This window comes from Balaenoptera ricei, chromosome X (assembly GCF_028023285.1).
Source record: "Balaenoptera ricei isolate mBalRic1 chromosome X, mBalRic1.hap2, whole genome shotgun sequence".
Lineage (NCBI taxonomy): Eukaryota > Metazoa > Chordata > Mammalia > Artiodactyla > Balaenopteridae > Balaenoptera > Balaenoptera ricei.
In genome coordinates, this window is record NC_082660.1 from 44134462 (window position 1) to 44156874 (window position 22413).

At 48.5% G+C, this 22413-nt stretch overlaps 2 protein-coding genes across 4 annotated transcripts; both read left to right on the plus strand.

Annotated features, from left to right (window-relative positions):
- Positions 1–1013: 1013 nt before the first annotated feature.
- On the plus strand, positions 1014–5075 carry EBP (EBP cholestenol delta-isomerase). 2 transcript variants are annotated; one of them, XM_059910317.1, is made up of 5 exons: positions 1014–1120; positions 2063–2374; positions 3698–3734; positions 3860–3990; positions 4617–5075. In XM_059910317.1, exons 2-5 carry the CDS (start codon positions 2074–2076, stop codon positions 4838–4840), a joined length of 693 nt encoding a protein of 230 aa, XP_059766300.1. In that variant the 5' UTR covers positions 1014–1120; positions 2063–2073; the 3' UTR covers positions 4841–5075. The 2 variants fall into 2 exon arrangements, with proteins under 2 accessions (XP_059766300.1, XP_059766299.1); XM_059910316.1 differs by having other exon boundaries at positions 1017–1120; positions 2011–2374.
- Positions 5076–7645: 2570 nt separating this feature from the next.
- On the plus strand, positions 7646–20353 carry TBC1D25 (TBC1 domain family member 25). 2 transcript variants are annotated; one of them, XM_059910138.1, is made up of 6 exons: positions 7646–7866; positions 9463–9572; positions 10549–10703; positions 18030–18157; positions 18298–18486; positions 18756–20353. In XM_059910138.1, exons 1-6 carry the CDS (start codon positions 7750–7752, stop codon positions 20115–20117), a joined length of 2061 nt encoding a protein of 686 aa, XP_059766121.1. In that variant the 5' UTR covers positions 7646–7749; the 3' UTR covers positions 20118–20353. The 2 variants fall into 2 exon arrangements, with proteins under 2 accessions (XP_059766121.1, XP_059766122.1); XM_059910139.1 differs by lacking the exon at positions 7646–7866 and adding an exon at positions 8211–8334.
- Positions 20354–22413: the final 2060 nt, after the last annotated feature.

A 22413-nucleotide genomic window follows, 5' to 3' on the forward strand; every position in this document is an offset into this window, starting at 1 on the left:
ATACAGTTTGTTATTATCAAATAAAAGTAGGAAGTATACAAAAGGCTCACTCTTCACTGCTCAGTGGGGAATAGAAGTGAGTTAGGAAGGGGGCACAGCATGGATAAAGGTTTGGACGCTAGAAACCATGAAGAGGGAGGTTGTGATTGGTTCATGGTTAATTTATTATCATTCATGATTGGATGATGAGCCTGAGGATAGCACTGCTTGATTTGAGTGGGGCCAGGACAGATTGGATACTTGGATGTAGGGGAGGCCTGATACTAATTGGCTGGAAAAACTGAGGGATCCCCATTCGGTTTGGTTGCTCTGACTGGGACAGAGGAGGGAAAGACTGATGAAGAGTTGATGCTTATTGGTCCTTAGAACTGAGGGGTGTGGGTTCTAATTGGATAGGAGGCCTGGGTTGGATCTGGATACTGACTTAGTCTGGGTGCCCACTGGGTTACAGTTATGGAGTTCTGATTGGTTCTTTAGAGTTGGCAGGGGGAGATTGAGGGTCTCCATGCCAATTGGCCAACAAGGCTGAAGGGCCTGGGTTTTGATTGGTTCTTCTGACTTGAAGTCGGGAGAGGTGAAGATGGCCTGAGGGAGAGGCAGAGGCAGCGTGTAGGATTTGATCTGCCTGTTGTATTAACAGCTTCCTTGCCCTTTCGGGGATTAGGATTGAAGGTTGGTCTGAGAAAAAGATTTCGTTGCTCTGCCTTTGAAAATGAGGGCAAAGGTGAGAGGACACAACGCAATGCTGATTCAACAGCACAGAAACACCCGATTTCCGATGTGATTGATAAGGGGATAGGAAATTGAAGCCGCGACTCGCTGCAGGTTGGCTTCCACCGAAAACGCCCACCAACCTTGGCCCTCCCAGCCTCTTCCACGCCTGACTGGGTCTCAACCAACAGCGAAAATGGTACCAACGCGTGAGGGCGGGGTCGGCGGCACAGAGAATTGCTATTGGTTGGGAGCGGCACTGGCCTCCTTCCCACCCCCTCCATTGGCCAGTTCCGTAAGGCGGAACCTGTGAGGGGTTGGGTTTGAACCAGGGATATTTCGGAGCCAGCGAGCGATCCTAGAGAGACCCCGGAGCCGCTGGGAGAGGCTGGTGCAGCCGCGCTGCTGGGTGAGTGCCCTCCGCCTGGCCTGCCACTCCATCCCTTAGTTCTCAATTGCTAAACGGCCAGCCCTCGGCGCGCCTGCGCGAGACCCTACCCTCCCCCCCGCGCCGTCCCACCACCCCCGCCACCCCCACGCGCCTGCGCAGGACCCCCGGCTACCGCGCGGTCGTCCGGACGACAGAAGATCCGCCTTCTCATTGGGCAGCTGAACTAGAGGATTCTAGTTCTGATTGGTGGTCTCTGTATTTGACCCTCCTTTTTCTCTTTAGCGCCCCGCGCAAGGCTCCTCTTTGTTGCAGGTTAGCCGCAGGCTGCGCAATTTCGGGACGGGTCGGGCAGTCCCACACACTGAACCTGAGGGTCGTCGTTCTGATTAGTCTTCTCTCTTCTGTCCTGCAGTTTCCAGGACTACGGGGAGGGTAACAGCTTTCCGTTGCATGATGCAAGACAGTGACCCCTGCAAATGGGACCTTACCTGGTCGTTGTGTCTCCCCCAGCCGACTGTGACCCCTGAGGGCGGGGATCAGGTGGCTCCCCCACCAAAGCGTGACCAATGAGGGCTGGGACCTAGTCTGATTCTTGTGTCTGCCCACCAGACTGTGACCAATGAGGGCAGAGACTAGGCCTGGTTCCTATCTTCCCCAGCAAACTGACCAATGAGGGCTGGGACCTGTTCTAGTTCCTGTGTCTACCGCATCCTATGGCTCCCGGAGGGCTGGAACAAGCTTTCAGTCTTTCTGTGGCCTTATAGTCATGTTTTTTAAAACAGTAAATAATTAGATTATTTTAATCGTGTCTGTATTAATTGGTTAATTGAGTCCATTTACATTTCTTGTCATAATAAACTATTTGGATTTGATTTTATGATCTTATTATGTGCTTTCTGTTTGTTCAGGTTTTTCCTTTCCTTTTATTCTCCTTTCTACATATCCACACACCTCCATCAGCCTACAAAGACATGACCACCAATGCCAGCCCCGTGCACCCATACTGGCCCCGGCACCTGAGGCTGGACAACTTTGTGCCTAATGACTGCCCCACCTGGCATCTCCTGGCTGGCCTCTTCTCCATCTCTGGGGTCTTAGTTGTGACCACATGGCTGTTGTCAGGTCATGCTGCGGTCATCCCACTGGGGACTTGGCGGAGACTGTCCCTGTGCTGGTTTGCAGTATGTGGGTTCATTCACTTGGTGATTGAGGGCTGGTTCAGCCTCTACCACGAGGACCTTCTCGGAGACCAAGCCATCTTGTCTCAACTCTGTGAGTCCTGAGTTCTTCAGTGTGCTGTGGAAGGGAATTTCCTGGGCAGGGATTGGCTTAGATGTTTACCCACCCGCCAACTCTTTTCCATTCATTTTAAATAAAATTTTTAAATTTATTTAACTTTTTGTTGCATATATATTCACATGGATCCAAAACTAAACAATTTAAAGAGGTATGCAGTGAAAATCTGCCTTCTATCCACCAGGTTTCCCCAAATAATTGCATATGTTTCTTTTCAGGGTTTTACACATAAATTACACACATAAGCCTCAGTTTGCTCAATTGTAAAAGAGGGATAATAAGTCATATCCAAATATATGTAAGACACTTAGAACAGTGTTTGGCAGATAGTAGATGCCATATAACTTTATTATCATCATCATCATCATCATTTTTATTTTTTCTTTTGTGTAAATGGTAACATGCTATGTACACTTCTGAACTTTGCTTTTTTTAAATGAGGACACTTACAGAACTATTTGACTTTTCCAGTATTGATAGCATTTTCCACCAATATTTTGCTGTTACAAACAATACTCCTTTTTGGCCTCAAGAATTAATCTGCCAGAACATTCTTCTGCAAGTCTCCATGTGGAGATCTGCTTTCATTTCTCTTGGGTAAATATGGAGGAGTGGAATGGCTGGGTCACATGGTAGATGTGTGTTTACCTTTATGAAAAACTGCCAAACTTTTCAAGAATGGCTGCACCAAAAAAAAAAAAAAAATGGCTGCACCATTTTATATTCCCACCGGCAGTATATGAGAGTTCTAGCTTCCCACATCCTCACTGACACTTGGTATGGTCAGGTGTTTCTTAAATTTTAGTCCTTCCAGTGGATGTGAGTGATATCTCATTATGGTTTTAATTTGCTTTTCCTTAATGACTAACAAAAGTTTGAGTAGCTTTCATGTGTTTACTGACCATTTGGAAATCCTCTTTTGTGAAAAACCTATTCCAGTCTCCTATTTTTACATTGGGTGATCTGTCTTTTTCTTGATTCTCTGCTCACTCTTTCATTTACTCATCTGTTCACCTTCTCTCTCTCTCTCTCGCTGTCACTCACTCATTGGCTACGTCCCTCACTCCATCATTTACACCTGCCTCATTTTATTCCACAAACATTTATTGAATACCAGACAATCACAGCAACACTTATTGTTCTGTGTCAGGTTTGCACACATTATCTTGTATACATATATTAACCCTAGAATCCAAACAACTACCCCATTTCACAGATGAGGAAACTGAGGCATGGGGAAGTTGGTCTGAGTTCCTTTTCCTGCTGATATTCTTCATGTATGTCTCTTGTCTTCTTCAGGGAAAGAGTATGCCAAGGGAGACAGCCGATACATCCTGTAAGTGTTTGCCTCTGTCAAGGGAGACCTGTGTTTTGGAGGGGTGGTGAGTCAGGGACCACTAATGGGGTGCCTTGTGGGGAGAGCACAGTGATGCCAGTGCCCCCCAATCCTTTCTCTTGCAGGAATGATACCTTCATGATATGCATGGAGACCGTCACAGCTTGCTTGTGGGGACCACTCAGCCTATGGGTGGTGATCGCCTTTCTCCGCCAGCAGCCCCTCCGCTTTGTCCTACAGCTTGTGGTCTCTGTGGGTGAGGAGAGGGCCCACACTGGGTGCTTGAGGGCTTGATGGGGGATCCACAGACATGGGGGCATCCCTGCGGGTGGGACCTCTCAGTGTGCCCATCCAGGGCTGAGTCAGACTGAATGACAAACTCCCTGAGGTTCTGGAACAGCCACGCCCCTCTTGGCCTGCATTCTCAAGCGAGGTGGGTTCATTTCTCCTCCCACTCCATCACAAAGTCTCCCATGAAGGTTACGGTTACATGAGGTGGCCCATGATGGTGGGAAGCCCCCGGATCCTCCAGGATCAAGATTCTGAGTTTCCTTCATCTGAGATTCAGTCCTCTTATGTTCTTACTTTGTTAACTTTCTGGAAATGTGAGTTCTCTTTAGTCCTGGAATCCTGAGCTGTCTTGAATGAAAGAATTTTGAGCTTCCTTAAATTCTAGAGATATGAACTCTCCTGAGTTCAGAAAGTCTCAGCTTCTGATTTCTGGAAATCTCACTTTTCTGTTTTCTCAAATCCTCAGCCGTATGATTGCAGAACTCTTATGTCTCTGAATTTGGGAATCCTGAGCTCTAATGACTTGGAAAATGGCTTGGAATTGTTCCCCCTCCTTACAGGATTTCCTTCTTCCCTTTCTATCTCCCACAGGTCAGATATACGGGGATGTGCTATATTTCCTGACAGAGCACCGTGAGGGATTCCAGCATGGGGAGCTGGGCCACCCGCTCTACTTCTGGTTTTACTTTGTCTTCTTGAACGCCCTGTGGCTGGTGCTGCCCGGAATCCTCGTGCTTGATTCTATAAAGCAACTTGCTCGTGCCCAGAGCACGCTGGACGCCAAAGCCACAAAAGCCAAGGGCAAGCAGAACTAATGAGTGATGAACTGGGCTTGAACACTGGCTATTGAGGAACTCTCCACCTGCCAGAAGATTCCAATTCTTGCTCTCACAGGTTGGAAGGACAAATCGAATTGATCTGTCAAACTCAGGCTGATGGGTGGACAGGGGGAAGAAAGGAGCTGTGTGGAGCTACAAAGGTACAAGAGAACCTTGGAAGTCTGTGATGGGGACAATTTTTTTAAATCAGGAAATAAAGATCTTGACCCTATACTGAGAGATCTTTAATGACTAACCCCAGAGATGCCCCATGACTGACCCCATAGACCCCTCCAGCACTCATTCCACAGACCACCATTCTCTCAGCCATAGACTGCCATCATCATCATGTAGACCTCAAATCTATGACCTCACAAATCCCCATCACTGACCCCACAGATTCCTCTGATGGCTGATTAGATCCATGAATCACACCTGTCAGCTCTTTTAAGGCGTGGTCATCCACCCACACCCTTGGCGTTTTCTCCGGAACACACCTCTCTTTTTGCAATATGGACAGGCTGAGAATTTTCCAAATCCAAGTTCTTCAGTTTACTCAACCTCTTGTCTCCTGATCAGGTACCCCACAACTACCCCATCACTAACTCCATAGACCCCTCATTACTCACTCCAAAGACCCCCATCACTACCCTAACGATCCCATCACTCACACCACATACTCCATCATTAACAACTAAGATACCCATCACTCTCCCCACAGCCTTTCATTTGCTCCATAGACAGACCATCATTCACCTCACAGACCCCATCACTCGCCCCAACAGACCTCCCATCACGTACAACGCCAAGACTCACCTCATAGACTCCCTATCATGTGTCACACAAACCCTCTCACTCTCCCCACAAACCCCCTATCATTTACCCCATAGGCCTCTTATCACTCACCATACAGATCCCCTATCACCACCCTATAAACTCCCCATAACTCACCCTGCAGAATCCATCACTTACCTTACATACCCCATCACTCACCCTATAGATCCCCAATTACCCCACAGATCTTCCATCACTTACCTCATATCCTATCACTCAACCCCACAGACCACCTATCATGTACCCACAGATACTCTTCACCCTACAGATCCCCATCACTCATCCTGCACTCTCTGTCATTAACCTCATAGACCTTCAGTCATAAAACAAATGGGTACTTGAGGAATTTTGAGGAGATGACAAAGAATGAATAATAAAACTGCAGATACCTGGAGACTGGCTCAGGTAACCTGCGCAGAGCAGGACTTCAGTTTAAATCCTGGTTCCGCTCGAGCCTACAGTGTAGCTTTTGAGAAATGCCTCACTGTTAAGGCCAAAGCTGTGCTTCACTTTCTCACCTCAGATCCATCACTTACCTCATGGCTTACTTAAGGCATGCTGGCCTCTGTGCTCTTCCTCAGACACACCAGGCACAGCCCCACCTTCCGTCCATTGCACTGTCTGCTCTCTGTGCCACTTACTATCCCTTTGGTCTAGAGCATGTTTTCCCCTTTCATTCAGTGCTTTCATCTGTAAAATGATGATAATAATAGTACCTATCTCATAGGGGTTTTATGCAGATTAAAGGAATTAATATATTTAGACTATCTGGCATACACTTTGTTGAATGGAACAATGAACAAATGAAAGAGAAAGTTCTCCCCAGCACTATGGCAAGGACCTCCTTTTTGAATTCCTTGCTTCCAGTATCTTTCCTTCCAGGGCTCTCTCCACAACCAAGACAGGGACATCTGATCACATCATACCCCCATCTAAGACCTGTGCTCCAGGGCCCGCAGGATAAAACTCCAAGCTCTAGGCTAATGTTTTGCTCATTCCACCCTATGGTAATTTTAATGAGAAATAGACTTTCAAACTCCCTGTTGCCATCAGAAAATCCAGCAGTGCCACAGAAGTGTTTTAGAATTGCTGACTTCTCTAAAAAGGTAACGTTAAAGGTAGCATCCATACAATACTGCAGCAACAGCTGGAGTCCAGGTAACTTACAGGACTCCTTTGTGAGAAATTACATCTGTTAAGGGCAGCCTGTACTTTGTCCAAACCATATAGATGTTATACAGTAAAGTGAGGAGAATGCCTTTTTGCGTTTTGTGGCACATAAAGTTTCTCAAAGGAGTCTAAGCTATGTCCAGTATTCAGCTGATATTTGGTGGACACACACCATTCATTTAATAACAGCACCGATCTCAACGTGTTGTAAGGATTCAATAAAAACAAAGGCAAACTTTAAAAAGCTAGGACCTCCAGAGAGCATACAAATGGCTTTTTTGGGTAAATTACTTATTGAAGTATAACATGCGGGCAGAAACTGCAAAAATCATAAATGTACAGCTCCATGAATTTTCACAACGTGTAAACTATTTTTTAAAAGATTCTGGAAAAAGAATTATTCTTTGGTTCAGCGGATTCATTCTAAGTGAGGAGCACAGGCGTTTGAAATAGATGACATCATCTCTAAGCAGAGACGCGAGGCGACTTGGGGCGGGATGTGGAGCCTTGACGTCGTCGCGCAGCAGCTTCCTTTCCCCGCCCAGTTTTCTCGCCCGAATAAGTCGTCACTTTAACACGCACCTAGGTGAACCCGGAAGCAAACTGCCCAAACAACCAAACCAAGGACAAGGGCGGGGCGGGCCCTCAATAGGCGCCTGCACACTGGCTAAAGTGAGGCAAAATGCCCGGCTTTGGGGGGCGGGGCTCCTGGCAACAGCACACTGTGCGCACGCGCAGAGGCGACCTCCACCCTGTGCCAGGTGGGGGGGTGGGTAGGGTCCCGTGGCGGCCTCTGCGCCTGCGCCCGGGCGCAAGGTGGGGCCGCAGGCGCCCGCATTCTGGGGTGTGCGCAAGGGTAGGGGGCAACGGTCAGCTGTCACCCGGAGGCGGGTGGTGGAGGGATGGCGACGGCCTCTGGATCCTTGGACTTGGCCGGCTCCGGAGCGCCCCCGCCTGGTGGGGGAGCCCAAGCGGCAGCTGAGGAGGAAGAGCGAGAGGTGGTGCGGGTCCGAGTCAAGGTGAGGCTGGCGGCCAGTCGTCCAGCCCGCCCAGAGCTCCCTGGGGAAGGGAAGGCGGTGGCTGTCTTAGGCTGGAGGGCGGGACCTGAGAATTGGGGTGTTACGTGAGGGGCGAGGCTTGAGGGCAGAGTGATGGTGGCGTGAGTGGAGGGTGGGGGAGAGGCTGGACCTGGGAATGCGAGGGCAGGGCATGGGGCGTGAGGACTGCAAATGGAAAGGTAGAGGCCTCTGGAATGGATGGGTGGAGATTGTGGGTAGAGAGGAGGGGCTATAGGGCTGGAGGAGGGGCCTTAATAGTTGAGTGGGGCCTTGAGAAATGAGGGAGACTGTTGCTGTCTGAAAAGGAGCCGCTGACATCAGTCAACATATGTGTTGAGAGTGCACTTTTGTGCAAGTCCCCACCCTGGATGAGCGGACATACTCGTCGGGGAGACAAACAGCTCAATAAATGAGATGCTTCAGACACTGGTAAATGTCATGGGGAAATGACGAAAAAGGTTCTGAACTAGGGAGTTACTTTAGCCAAGGTCGTACAGGGAAATTCCCAGAGAGGTACTGAAGGAGCAGAGACCCAAATAAAAAAGAGTCAGGCATGTGCATGTCAGGGGGGAAGAGTGTTCTAGACAGAGGGAACAGCAAGGGCAAAGGCTGGGAGGTGGGGATGAGCTTGGCATGTTCCCTTAGGTTCCCATGTTGCTGGAGCCCAGAGAGCGAGGGGAAGAGTGGTAGGAGGTGAATCGGAGAGGGAAGAGAGGGGCAGATTGTGAAGGGCCTTTGGCGTGTACTCTTGAGTAAGAAAGCTGTTGCAGTGGTTCCAGCAGGCAGTCGGTGATGGTGGCTCAGACTAGGGTGGTGGCACTGGTGGTGATGAGAAGAGGGTAGATTCTGGTGAGAAGTGAACAGATCACTTCAATGTAATAGAGGAAGCTCAAAGGTAGAGGTTTGGGAGTTCAGAAAAGAGAAGATGCCTGAGCTGTGAGTGAGCCAACTGAAGAAAGTGGGAAGGACGTACCAGACTGGGGGATCTGCATAAGCAAAGGCCTGGAGCCTGAATGTGTTCAGAGTAACTTCCAGGAGTTTGGTAGTACCAGAGTGTAAAGTTCAAAAAAGCTGACTGGAGAGAGGCTGGCTGGGGTCCTATAGGTCCACCTGTTGGGGATCCTGGGGTTCCCTTTGAAGAGATTTAAGCAGGGGAGTGTTGTAGATAGATGCGCTAGATTGGTGGCAGCGTGGAGGACTGGTTTAGTGAGGGCCAGACTGGACATGGTGATCCAGGCAACCATCATTGAGGGGATGTAGAAGAAGGATTGGGTGCCTGGACTATTGCAGTAGCCCCCCTCACTGGAACACTCCTTTCTCCTTTGTCCCCCACATACTGTTCATAGAGCAGCCAGAAGGATCCTGTTAAATCCTGAGTCAGACCACATCCCTCCTCTGCTCAGAACCCTCCCAAGCCTCCCCCACCCTCCACTCAGAGCAAAAACAACAGTTCTCCCCATGGCTCAGAACTCCCGCCTTGATCTGGTCCCTGCCACTCACTCCATGTCAGCATGGTGATGTGACCCCTGATGGCCTACCCCTGTCTTCTCTCCGCAGAAATGTGAGAGCTTCTTGCCACCTGAGTTTCGCTCTTTTGCTGTGGACCCCCAGATCACCTCACTCGATGTGTTACAGCACATCCTCATCCGAGCCTTTGACTTGAACGGGTGAGTAACGGGATGCTGGGGAAAACCAGTGGGCCACCCACCTCGACAGCGGTTGTTTGGCATTTTTACTGTTGTTGTTTGGTAAAGGGGGAGGTTGTTTTATTATTATTATTACTATTATTACTATTATTATTATTTATTATTAGTATTAAAATAATCCCACAGTGAACAAACAGCCACATACATATCTTGGAATATTTGGGGAAATCTAGTCATAGGAGTAATATTGCTGAGTTAAACGGTGTATGCTTTTTTAAAATTTCAACAGATGTTTCCAAAATGTTCTCCAGGTAGGTATTACCAATTTACAGTCTCACCAGCAGCACATAAAATTCCTATTTCCCTCACACCCTCACAAACACTGGCTACTAGAAAACATTGGAAAATTTGCCAACCTGATAGATGAAAAGTAGTGTCTCTTGGGGGCAGGTGTGATGGTTATTTTGTTGTCGTTGTTATTTTGGACGAATGCACATGGTAACAAACTCAAAGAATATAAAAGTGATGGGTATTTAGGATGTTTCCATGGTTACAATGGTTATCACACAACATACTTCTTTGCATAGTTGCACAGGTGTATCTGAAGAACAAATTCTTAGTTGTTATTTGACTTTTTGTGCATAAACATTTTTTGTTCTGAAAAATAACATACAGATTGCTTTTTTTTTTATGCACAAGGCTGCTTTCTTCCCACTTCTATCCCTCAGCTACTCTGTTACCCTCCCTAGAGGGGACCACATTACCAGTTTCCAGTGTGCTCTCCAGATACAAGCAGGTGTGTATCTGCTTCTGTTTGTGAAACAAAATAGAAATAAACGATCTGACCTCAGGCTGCCTGAAATCCTTGGCACAGTGCCCAGCACACAGTAGGAAGTTGTTTTCAAAACCATCTATCCTCCTCGGCTTCTTTTGGAAACTGTCCCAGAGGCCTCCAGGGCACTGGGGCACTGAAAGCTGCCATGTCTCCTCTGTCCAGGAAGAAGAATTTTGGTATCAGCTACCTGGGCCGGGATCGGCTGGGGCAGGAAGCTTATCTCTCACTCCTGTCTGACTGGGACCTCAGCACGGCCTTCACCACCGCTTCCAAACCTTACCTGCAGCTGCGTGTAGATATTCGGCCCACTGAGGATAGTGAGTACCTGGTGCCTCGCGGGCACTGCTCTGGGATGCCCCCCTTTCCCCGTGGATGACTCCACTCCTCACAATGCACTCCCTCACAGTGGGCTAGGGAGCAAGGAATCCTGGGTCCAAATCCTGGCTTGGCCACTGGCCCTCAATTTCTTTATCTGTAAAGCAGAGATAATGGTATCTTAGGGCCATGATGACGATTAAACAGGGAAATTCATGTAAAATGCCTGGAAAGGTGCATAGCTGCATAGTGAATGCTCAGAAAGTATTAGCTCTAATAACAATAATGATCACATTTATTATAGCATATAATATAGTAATATATAATTGTATACTGCAATATAATAATAGAGCTACAGTATTATATGTTTCAGTTATAATAATATTGTAAATATAACAATGCTGATTGTAGTCATGGTAATTGTATTTATTCATTCACTCACCCTGCACTCATATTCATTTGTTTGTTCCTTTTATCTCTCAGCCACTTCCAGTCTTCTCATATTTGTTCCCCTAGTCTTACCTGTACTGGTCCCTGGGAGCCCACAGATAAATTAAGACATGGTCCCCAAAATTTGATTATGGAGCATACATTAGAAAATAATAGTGTGTCAGTGTTAAAGTTCCTGGGTATGGTAACTGTATCATGGTTATTGAAGGAAAATATCCTTGTTCTCGGGAAAAACACAGTTAAGTATTAAGGGGTAAAGCATCATGATATCTGCAAATAATTCAGCAAAAAAATAAATGTATATATATGGAGAGAGCAAGATGAAGCAAATGTGGCAAAAATGTGAACAGTTGGGGGAGCTAGATGAAGGACATATGGATGGTCAATGTATTCATCTTTTAACTTTGTCATAGATTTGAAATTTTTTTAAAATAAAAAGTTGTGGAGTGGAAGACACGGTTCCCAGCTTCGGGGAATTCACAGTGCCTATTTGGGGTGACTGAGGCATTTTATTTTACTTTATTTATTTATTTTTAATATTTATTTACTTATTTGGTTGTGCCAGGTCTTAGTTGCGGCTTGCTGGCTCCTTAGTTGCGGCATGCATGTGGGATCTAGTTCCCTGACCAGGAATCGAACCCGGGTCCCCTGCATTGGGGGCACAGTCTTAACTACTGTGCCACCAGGGAAGTCCCGAGGCATTTTATTGATGTCATAATAACATATAAATAGCTAACATGTGTCGAACACTTGGGGCCATTCTGCACACATAATGTTTATTCATTGGATTGTCAAAACAATCCTACAGGGTAGGGACAATCGTTATCCCCATGTTATAAATGGGGAAACTGAGGCTCATAGAGGGGACAGGACTTGTTCTATTCTTACCGTTGTCTTATTTCCCAAGCTCCTGCAAATACACGAGTTTGTTTCTGAATTCCTGATCCCCTTACACTGATCTCTTTGTTCAACCCTAAGCCAATTCTATGTTGTTTTAATCATGTAGCTTTATGATATGTTTTAATGTTTTCCTTTTAAAATTTTTTGTTGAATATTCTCATGCACTTACTGTTCTTTTTTTTAAAATTATGTTATTTATTTATTTATGGCTGCGTTGGGTCTTGGTCGCTGTGCACGGGCTTTCTCTGGTTGCGGCAAGTGGGGGCTACTCTTCATTGTGGTGCATGGGCTTCTCATTGTGGTGGCTTCTCTTGTTGCAGAGCATGGGCTCTAGGGTGCGTGGGCTTCAGTAGTTGTGGCACGCAGGCTCAGTAGTTGTAGCGCACGGGCTTAGTTGCTCCGCAGCATGTGGAATCTTCCCGGACCAGGGCACGAACCCCATGTCCCCTGCACTGGCAGGTGGATTCTTAACCACTGCACCACCAGGGAAGTCCCACTGTTCTTTTCATTTAATAGAATTAGCTTATCATTTCATTAAAATCCTGATGGGAATTTGATTGGAGCTGCTTTTTTTTTGGGGGGGGGGGGCTATGCCACGCAGCTTGCAGGATCTTAGTTCCCTGACCAGGAATGGAACCCAGTGAACCTGGGCCCATGGCAGTGAAAGTGCCAAGTCCTAACCACTGGACCGCCAGAGAATTCCCTGGAGTTGCACTTTTTAATGAAACTGTTTTTTTTTTTTTTTAGCCACACCACGTGGCTTGTGGGATCTTAGTTCCCCGACCAGGGATTGAACCCAGGCCCTCCACAGTGAAAGCACAGAGTTCTAACCACCGGACCGCCAGGGAATTCCCTAATGAAACTAATCTTTAATTATCCAGTAAATACATTCTCCTTATTATAAATAATGCTGAAGTCTCCTGGAACCACTGTGCCTAATCTTTTTATTTATTTATTTATTTTATTTTTGGCTGCATTGGGTCTTCGTTGCTGCACGCGGGCTTTTCTCTGGTTGCGACGAGCAGGGGCTACTCTTCGTTGCAGTGCGCGGGCTTCTCGTGGTGGCTTCTCTTGTTGGGAGCACGGGCTTCAGTAGTTATGGCACACGGGCTCAGTAGTTGTGGCTCGCGAGCTCTAGAGTGCAGACTCAGTAGTTGTGGCTCACGGGCTTAGTTGCTTCGTGGCATGTGGGATCTTCCTGGACCAGGGCTCAAACCTGTGTCTCCTGCATTGGCAGGCGGATTCTTAACCACTGCACCACCAGGGAAGCCCCCACTGTGCCTAATCTTGTTCCCCTACCCTTTGCCCTGCAGGAGCTACTTTGATCAGTTTGATGTGTAACCTTACAGGTCCTTTATTTATTCACACACACATACACACAGACAAATTAGTCTACATATAGAGATACGTAAGTATATTCATATTTGTATATGTACACAGATGGTATGTGTTTAACATTAATGGTATCATGCTATACATTAATAGGTAAGTAAGTGTCCAATCGATGGAGCTGTTACAAATATTATTAATGGAGTTCTTGGGATCGTGTTCATGACTGTGAAAGCAACAGGCATGTTGTGACCACTTAGATGGCCCAGTCCCTCTTTCAGGGAAGAAGTCAGTTTCTGTCACCTCTACAGTTGGAAGATTACCAAGCCTAGACCATCAACCAATCTGTGCATTTGTGATATGAATCCTCTTTCTGTCATATGTATTGCAGATATTTTTTTCCAAGCTTATCTTTTTGTTTTATGGCTTTGTTTATGGTGCTTTCTTAGTCCTATCAAAAACTAAAATTCGTATGCAGTCTTATACATATATCTGTCTTTTTCTTTATGATTTCTGAATTTCTCCTTACTTTGGAACATCCTCCCCATCCACAAGCTTATACAAATATTCTCCTACATTTTCTTCTAATATGCTTATTATTTTCTTTTCTACATATAAATCTCTGTCAGCATTGTGATTAGTAGACCTAGCTTTAAAAAAAAAAATTCCAGACAAATAGGTATGTCAGCATCATTTATTAAATAACCACCTTTTCTACACTGATTTGAAATGCCACTTTGGTCATGTACTGAGTTCCCATATGTCCTTGGATTTATTTCTGGTCTTTCTATATTGAATTCCACCAGTTGGCTCTGTTTGTCTCATGCTATGCTAACACCATATTTTTATCACAGTGGTTTTGTGATACATTTTAAATAAGGCAAGCATTGCCTTCCTCCCACTACTCTTTTTTTTTTGGCTCTCCTTTTTCTTAACTATTCTTAAATGTGAATTCTTTCATATGAACCTTAAAATAATTTTATCCAGTTCCAGGAAAAAACCCATTACATCACTGATTGGCATTGCACAATATATATAATTTAGGATTTGGGAGGTTTGACAATTTTATAATAAGGAGGTGCAGTACGTCTAGTACATATTGTGTAATACTGCAAGAAGGGCCTGGGGCAGCACCCCATAATGAAACTTGCATGTTTCTTCAGGGAAGTGTGTGCGTATTCACACTTAGTGGGTTACATAAAGACTAGATATAGGGCTTCCCTGATGGCACAGTGGTTAAGAATCTGCCTGCCAATGCAGGGGACACGGGTTCGAGCCCTGGTTCGGGAAGATCCCACATGCCACGGAGCAACTAAGCCCGTGCACCACAACTACTGAGCCTGCACTCTAAAGCCCGCGAGCCACAACTACTGAAGCCCACGTGCCACAACTACTGAGCCCGTGCGCCACAGCTACTAAAGCCTGCGCACCTAGAGCCCGTGCTCTGCAACAAGAGAAGCCACAGCAGTGAGAGGCCCGCGCACCGCACCAAAGAGTAGCCCCCGCTCACCACAGCTAGAGATAGCCCACGCACAGCAACGAAGACCCAACGCAGCCAAAAATAAATAAATAAATAAAGTAAATTAATTTATTTTAAAAAAAAGACTACATATAGTCACACGTCAGTTCGGATCCGGTTTTGCCACTAGATGAGTTTGGGCTTGTAGAAATCCTTTGTCCATTTTATTAACAGGTTCTTTCTTTCTTTTAAAAGTCAATATAGAATATCTCTCTTTTCCTGTCATGTTTTTGGTCTTTTATTTTTTTTTTAACCCACTGAGTTGTACACTTTATTTATTTATTTATTTTTTAATTTGGTTGCACCAGGTCTTAGTTGCGGCTCACGGGCTCCTTAGTTGCAGCATGTGAACTCTTAGTTGCAGCTTGCATGTGGGATCTAGTTTCCTGACCAGGGATCAAACCGGGGCCCCCTGCATTGGGAGCGCCGAGTCTTATCCACTGCGCCACCAGGGAAGTCCCATGTTTTTGGTCTTGAGCGGTGCTTTTTCTGACATTCACATGGCTGCTCTTGCTTTCTGCTTGTGTTTGCCAGGTATACCTTCATGTTTCTTCAATTTTTAACCTTTCTTTGTCGCCTAGTTTTAGTATGTCTCTCACAAAATCTCCATAGCTGGATTTATGCTTTTTTACACAACTGACAGTGAAATCTTTTGACCTCTTTTCCCCTCCAGTCTCCCCCACCCTCCCTAGCCCTTGAAATGGAAGCTTTGGAAGACTTCTCATTCTCATTCTCCTCCTGCTCCCTAACCCTTAACTTCTGGGCTTTGCTCAGACAGTAATTTTGTTTCTTTTTCAATTCCAGGCTATCATTATCTTTTCTTTAGAGTCAGTCGCTTATGTTTCAGGAATCCTAACGTAACAATGTCACAAACTCCCAGTCACAGTCTCTTTGTCATTTTATGTTTAACTGTATATATTAAAAACTTGTGGCCTGTCACCATTTACCCTCCCTTTTGCCTTCCCCCACCCACCTTGAGCCCTTGTAGTCATTCAGTAGTCATTTCTTAGAGAACTTCTTTGTTCTCCTCCAGTAAGGTGCATGGGTTAGTTGTATGCTAATGATCAGAAACTTCAGTCGTGGTGCATACGTACTGGGTTGGCTGGATGTGGGACCCTTGGATCTCAGGCCTCTCTTGTCAGTACTCCGTCGGTGCTGCAAGCCACTGTCTTGCTTCCAGAGTTGTGGAACAGAAGCCCATCGGCAATCTGACCTTCTTTCAGTTGTAAGCAGCCTGTTCTTCGTCTTTGGAAGCTGGCAAGAGTTTGTCTTCATTCTTAGAATGTGGGCATTTCGCCAGCAGGTGAATAGAGTTGGGGGAGCCCGTGGTCTGTGCTGTTCGTTGATGCATCCTATCTGAGACCTGCCGAGCCACTTCTTCATCTCAGGGACAGTTTCCTTCATATCTGGGTAATTCTGTCTCCACCTGACCCCTTTGCTCCTCCTGCATTTCCTAGGGTTTGCATGTCAGGTCTCCTGGACTTGTCCTCCAAGTCTCTCTGCTTTCCTCTCAAATCATCAAGCTTTAGCTCTGTGCCTTGACAGGGGCTCCTCTCTTTGGTCTTTCAGACCATTGGTGTGACCTTCTTCATTTTACCTGTTGAGTAGTGCGACCTTCTTCATTTTATGTGTTTTCATGTTTTAGAAAGCCCACTCTGGCAGCTGTTGGGAGAGGGTGCAGAGGGGCAAAGGGGAGGCAGGGACTGGTTGGGAGGCAGTTTCAGGTGAGAGGCGTGGTGTGAGCTGAGAGAAGAGGTGGAATTGAAGTGTGTTCTGCATGCAGAAGCTATGGAGCTTGGCGACGGTTTGGCCCTGGGAGTTGAGAGAGTAGGAGGCGGCAAGGACATCTGTCAGGTGTGGGACTTAAGCAACTGAACAGGTAGAGACGCTGTTCACTCACATGAGGAGCAGAGGAGGAGGTTATGTCTAGAGTGGATCTTGGGCTCCCCTTTTGGACCCCTTAGGTTTGCAGTGCCCCATGGGACACCTAAGGAGAGGCAGTGACATCCACTTGTGGCCCAGGGTTTGCTTCCCCCTCAGCTCTGTGGGAGAAAGTACAGTGGACTTCATGGAAATGTTGCTTAGGGGCAGCATTTGCCTGCAAATGACAATGGCTTGACCAAATCCCAGTTGATTTGTTTCGTATAATAGAGTTTGAAAGCCCCTGGTCTTTGCTGTTGTCAGCTTAGCAGCTCTGTGGTGCCAGGGCCGATATCTCTCAAGTCTCTCGAACTTACTCAGGTGGCCACTGCTGCTTCAGCCACATGACATTTGAGGTGGGAAGAAAGGATGCAAGGGGGAGTAAAGAAGAGAGAGAAGGGACAGACTTCTGCTGATGTTCCAAGGGCCAGAATTGGATAATATCAAGCATAGCATTGTTTCTTCTGTCTAACATGCATGGCATACCTGTTCCACAAATACTTTTGCTAAAATTCATCTGGGCCCTGGAGTAAGGTAAATGAGATTCACATCCCAGCCCTCCCGTTTCCTTGGCCACTTACTAACTGTTCCAACCTGTTTGTCATGGTCTGCAAAATGAGAATGATAATGGTAGTCTATATCAATTGTGGGAGGAGGGCTAGCAGGAATATAAGATTAAGAGTTTGGGCTCTTGAGCTTTGGGCCTGGCCTTCAAATTTCGGCTCTTTCACCCACTTGCCGGGGGGCCTTGGGCAACTTCTAGTCCTGACTTGTGCATGTTTCCACATAGAGTGGCGATAATAACAGTGCCTAACTTAGAGGATGGATGTGAATATTAAATGAGTTAATATCTGCAAAGGGCTCAGAACGCTTCCTGGCACTTAGCCGTATGGAAGTGTTGTCTACTGTTCTTATTGTTTATATTGACGTTAAGCCCTGTCACAGTGCCTGGCACATAGTAAGTGCTTGACAAATATTACTTTATATCATTAAAATACTACTATTAGAGTCTGCCCAGCCATTCTGTGAGACAGTTTCCACAAGAAGATTATTCATGGTTTTATCTTTTACGTGATTGGGATGACATGGGAAGGGAGAGGGGAGTGGCTCATTGCCCTGTGGGTGGCCTGGCTTTGGAGGGAGAGGAACCCGGCCCTGAGGTCTGGGGTTCTCATCCGCATTCTCATACGGCGTCATTCTGTGTGCCCAGGCCCGCTGCTGGAAGACTGGGACATAATCAGCCCCAAGGATGTCATTGGCTCCGACGTGCTGCTGGCTGAGAAGCGGTCATCGCTGACGACAGCTGCCCTGCCCTTCACACAGTCCATCCTCTCTCAGGTGCTTTCAGGGAGCCCCGGGGCCCAGCTGTGATTGGAGGGCAGGGCATCCCTGGCACCCCCGATTCCGAGCATGCCAGTGGGCACCTGCCCCTGGCCTGCCCAGCTGAGCAGTGGCCTCCCTCCCTCCTTCCTTCACAGGTGGGCCGCACCTTGTCCAAGGTCCAGCAGGTGCTGAGCTGGTCATATGGGGAAGACGTCAGGCCCTTCAAGCCTCCCCTGAGCGATGCGGAGTTTCACACATACCTGAACCACGAGGGCCAGCTCTCCCGCCCCGAGGAGTTGCGCCTGCGGATCTACCATGGTGGCGTTGAGCCCTCCCTGCGAAAGGTGAGCCTTCTTGGTCACTCATTGGATCCATCACAGCAGTCATGAATAGCTCAAGAGACACATGCAGTGGGCCACACTCTCGGGGGATGGCGTGGAAGTATTCCAGCACAGCAGGCTTACCTTCAGGAGGGGCTAGGAGCCAGAGGCAGGAAGGCAGGCTTTTCCAAAGGAGGGCAGAGGCCCAGGGTGGCTGGGTGGTGATGGAGCCACACGAGGGTGTGGCAGCTCATCTGTAGACCCTCAGCCTCATCCCTTTCATCCCTGGCCAGGTGGTGTGGAGGTACCTTCTGAACGTGTACCCAGACGGGCTGACAGGCCGCGAGCGGATGGACTACATGAAACGCAAGAGCCGCGAGTATGAGCAGCTCAAGAGCGAGTGGGCCCAGCGAGCGAGCCCCGAGGACCTGGAGTTCATCCGCAGCACGGTCCTCAAGGACGTGCTGCGTACCGACCGGGCCCACCCCTACTTCGCGGGGCCCGAGGACGGCCCACACCTGCGGGCTCTGCACGACCTGCTCACCACTTACGCCGTTACCCACCCACAGGTGTCCTACTGCCAGGGCATGAGCGACCTGGCCTCGCCCATCCTTGCCGTCATGGACCACGAGGGCCATGCCTTCGTCTGCTTTTGTGGCATCATGAAGCGCCTGGCTGCGAACTTCCACCCTGATGGCCGCGCCATGGCCACCAAGTTCGCTCACCTCAAGCTGCTGCTGCGACACGCCGACCCTGACTTCTACCAGTACTTGCAGGAAGCTGGTGCTGACGACCTCTTCTTCTGTTACCGCTGGCTGCTGCTCGAGCTCAAGCGCGAGTTCGCCTTTGATGACGCTCTCCGCATGCTGGAGGTCACCTGGAGCTCGCTGCCCCCCGACCCTCCCGAGCATGAGGTAGAGCTCGTGGGCCCCCCCAGCCTGGTGGCGGACACTGGCTTTGGGGGCCACAGGGGACGGCCCGTGCGGCAGAGGCACATGCTGAGGCCCGCCGGTGGAGGAGGTGGTGCTTTTGAAGATGCTGTTGACCACTTGGCCGCCACCAGCCAGGGGCCTGGTGGCGGGGGGCGTCTCCTGAGACAGGCCAGTCTGGATGACCTCCAGCAACTCAGGGATAACACAGGCCCCAGGAGGGACCTCCTGGTCCAGCTGCCCCACCCAGCTGCCCTCATCAGCTCCAAGTCTCTCTCTGAGCCCTTGCTGAACTCCTCAGACCCACTGCTTTCCTCCTCTTCCCACCCTGATTCCCCATCGTCTTCATCTCCATCATCCACCCAGGACGCCTCTCCCACTGGTGACGTGACTGCAGGATCCCCCTTGATGCCAGAGGTGGGCTCCCCACAAGACCCTGGGAAGTCCCTGCCACCCCCACCCCCACTGGGCCTGCCCCCGCCCCAGGAGTTCGGCCGAGGGAACCCATTCATGCTCTTCCTGTGCCTCGCCATCCTGCTGGAGCACCGCGACCACATCATGCGCAACGGGCTGGATTACAACGAGCTGGCCATGCACTTTGACCGCCTCGTGCGAAAACACCACCTGGGGCGCGTCCTACGCCGGGCCAAGGCTCTCTTCGCTGATTACCTGCAGTCAGAGGTGTGGGACTCAGAGGAGGGGGCCGAGGCCACAGCCCCATCTTGATCAGACTCCCTCCAGCCCACTATCAGCCCCACCAGATATCCGTTCTTTGCCAAGAGGGCCTACACATGAGACCCCACCTCCCTGCCTGCCAGCCCTAGACATGGGGGAGCATAGTGCCCTCTCTCCCCAGGTCTGAGAGTATGGGGCTCTGCTTCAGTACTGCCCCACGGCAGCCACGGCCTCTTTTTTCTGTTTTTGTTGTTTTGTTTTTAACAACTGTACTTTGCACACATGAAGGTCACTGTGGTCTGTGTGTTTCTCCGCCTTCTCCCTGGTTTTTGTTGTACATGGAGTCCCCAGGGCCTGTTTACCTGCTGGAGCTGAAATACTTCCCCTTTCAGGTGAAGGGCGGCTCCTGCTTCCCCAGTGGCAGGAGAATGGATGCTGAGAAATCAGTTCTAGAAGGTGAGCCCAGGTCGAGGACTGCTTGAGGAGGCCTGAGGCTGTTTTGTGGTACATCTGTCTGCCTGTAAGGGTCTGGATGATGTCTGTGAATGTATGTTTTTAGGACAGGCCCATGAGTGAGGGATGGGAGAGAGAGTTCCTGATTCAGAAAGGGCAAGATTCATTACAAAGACTGAATTACAAAGTATGGGCTACTTAGAAACACTGGGCCAGCTACCTCTAGCATTCCACACGTCACCATTTCTAGGATCCAGACCCTTCTCTGTGAGTCTTATGCACTAATGCTAGTGGTCCTGGGCAGGGGTCTAAGGTTCCTATTCTTGTCACTTGCTTTGGGGACAGCTTAAGGGACTGTGGCCTTGCCATGCCTCAGGCTGTCAGCACTAAACTGGGTTTCCAGCTCATGGATACCTCTCTTAACCATTTCAACAATAGGAGCCATTTATTTGCCTTCTCCGTCCCACTACTGTGGACAAACAAATCAAGCAGTGATAAAGCTCAGGCCGTAAAAGGAGTCACCGACCTATGTGGAGGATAATGATCCAAAAAAGTTCATTTTTCCCACTTACCTTCTCAGAAGGCAGATGCTCTCACAGGCCGAGTGCTGTCCCTCCACAGAAGACATGGCAGATGATGGATGACGTAACCTATTAGATATTTTTGTCTATTACCTGCCTGCCTCCACTAGAATGTAAGCCCCAGGAGGTCGTGGCCTCACTGTGCCAGGTTCTGGCCGGAAGTTGCTGCTCTAGGCAATACTGACAGGTGAGGGGCATGAGGGCAGCTATCCTCTCGTCTGTCTCTCCCAAAACAATGTCATATAAAGCTGGAGTTAACTCTTAAAAGGCTCCCATCACCCCCCAGTATTGGACAGGAGGCTGACCACTCCTCAGATGAGGGCTCAGTCACCGGAGGCAGGACAAGACCATTCTGTGCCTAGGGTCTCCAAGACTGTGGGTCTAACAAGTGTGGATAAGGGGCTCAGGCACCCTGGCCCCAGGGGCCATCCAAGATATGGGAGAATCTGGCCCTCTGAGGACCTGAAATGTCCCCTTTGTCAGTAACCAGCTGACACCCTCTGGGTGCATTCTGTGATTTATGAGCTTAGATATTTGAGAAGTCAGACAAGTCAATTCTGTGTATGGCAGCTTGGGACCTCTGAAGGCCAGAGGAGTCCTTTCTGTGAACAGGAGGCTCAGATAAGCCACTAATTCCCTTGCCCAAAAACTACTCTGGAGAAACTACAGAGGGAAACATGAGTTCCAGAAACTAACACAGCTATGAAGACCTATGAGGAGGTGGAAGGTTATCTTTAACTGACCTGTGTTTTGAGTGGTGGATGGCTGGAGGCAGCAAATACAGGACAGGTTAGAGGTTTAAGTTCTGGCTGGTGCCTCTCCCCCATGTTGAGTTGCCTGCCCCCTCACTGCAGAAATCATCCAAACCACTGGTACAGGTGTCTGGCGGGGCGGGGCTAGTATCAGGGTATCAAGCACCCTGCTGAGGGGAGGAAATGAGCAGCCAGAGGAGTGATTACTCCCCCACTGTCCCCCTCCAGACACCAGGGCTAGTGGTAACACCTGGGAGATGACCCCCCTCTTAGAGTTTAAAGATGAAACCTACCAGCAGAATTGTTGGGTGGTGTGATCATAGATGGGAGTGAGAGCTCTGCGTGTGTGGTGCCTGGGACTCTCCACCCTCTGGCTCATCTCCCCTCACACCCCTTTACCCCTTGGACTCCAGGTGATTAACCAGGGTCAAGTCTGGCCTTCAGCCTTCCCTCAGCACAGTTACCAGCCAGAACAGCTGCTCACGTCAGGGGAATATGAGCTCACTGCCAAAAGAACAAGACACCCGGGCAGTATAACGACCTCCAGTGAAAACTAAACTG

Bases quoted from the DNA above. Each gene is read 5' to 3' on its own strand.
- EBP (XM_059910317.1), top strand. From the start codon at position 2,074: ATGACCACCAATGCCAGCCCCGTGCACCCATACTGGCCCCGGCACCTG. The intron at 2,375-3,697 runs GTGAGTCCTGAG...TGTCTTCTTCAG, and splicing joins AGCCATCTTGTCTCAACTCT to GGAAAGAGTATGCCAAGGGA. The intron at 3,735-3,859 runs GTAAGTGTTTGC...TTTCTCTTGCAG, and splicing joins GGAGACAGCCGATACATCCT to GAATGATACCTTCATGATAT.
- TBC1D25 (XM_059910138.1), top strand. From the start codon at position 7,750: ATGGCGACGGCCTCTGGATCCTTGGACTTGGCCGGCTCCGGAGCGCCC. The intron at 7,867-9,462 runs GTGAGGCTGGCG...TTCTCTCCGCAG, and splicing joins TGGTGCGGGTCCGAGTCAAG to AAATGTGAGAGCTTCTTGCC. The intron at 10,704-18,029 runs GTGAGTACCTGG...CTGTGTGCCCAG, and splicing joins TATTCGGCCCACTGAGGATA to GCCCGCTGCTGGAAGACTGG.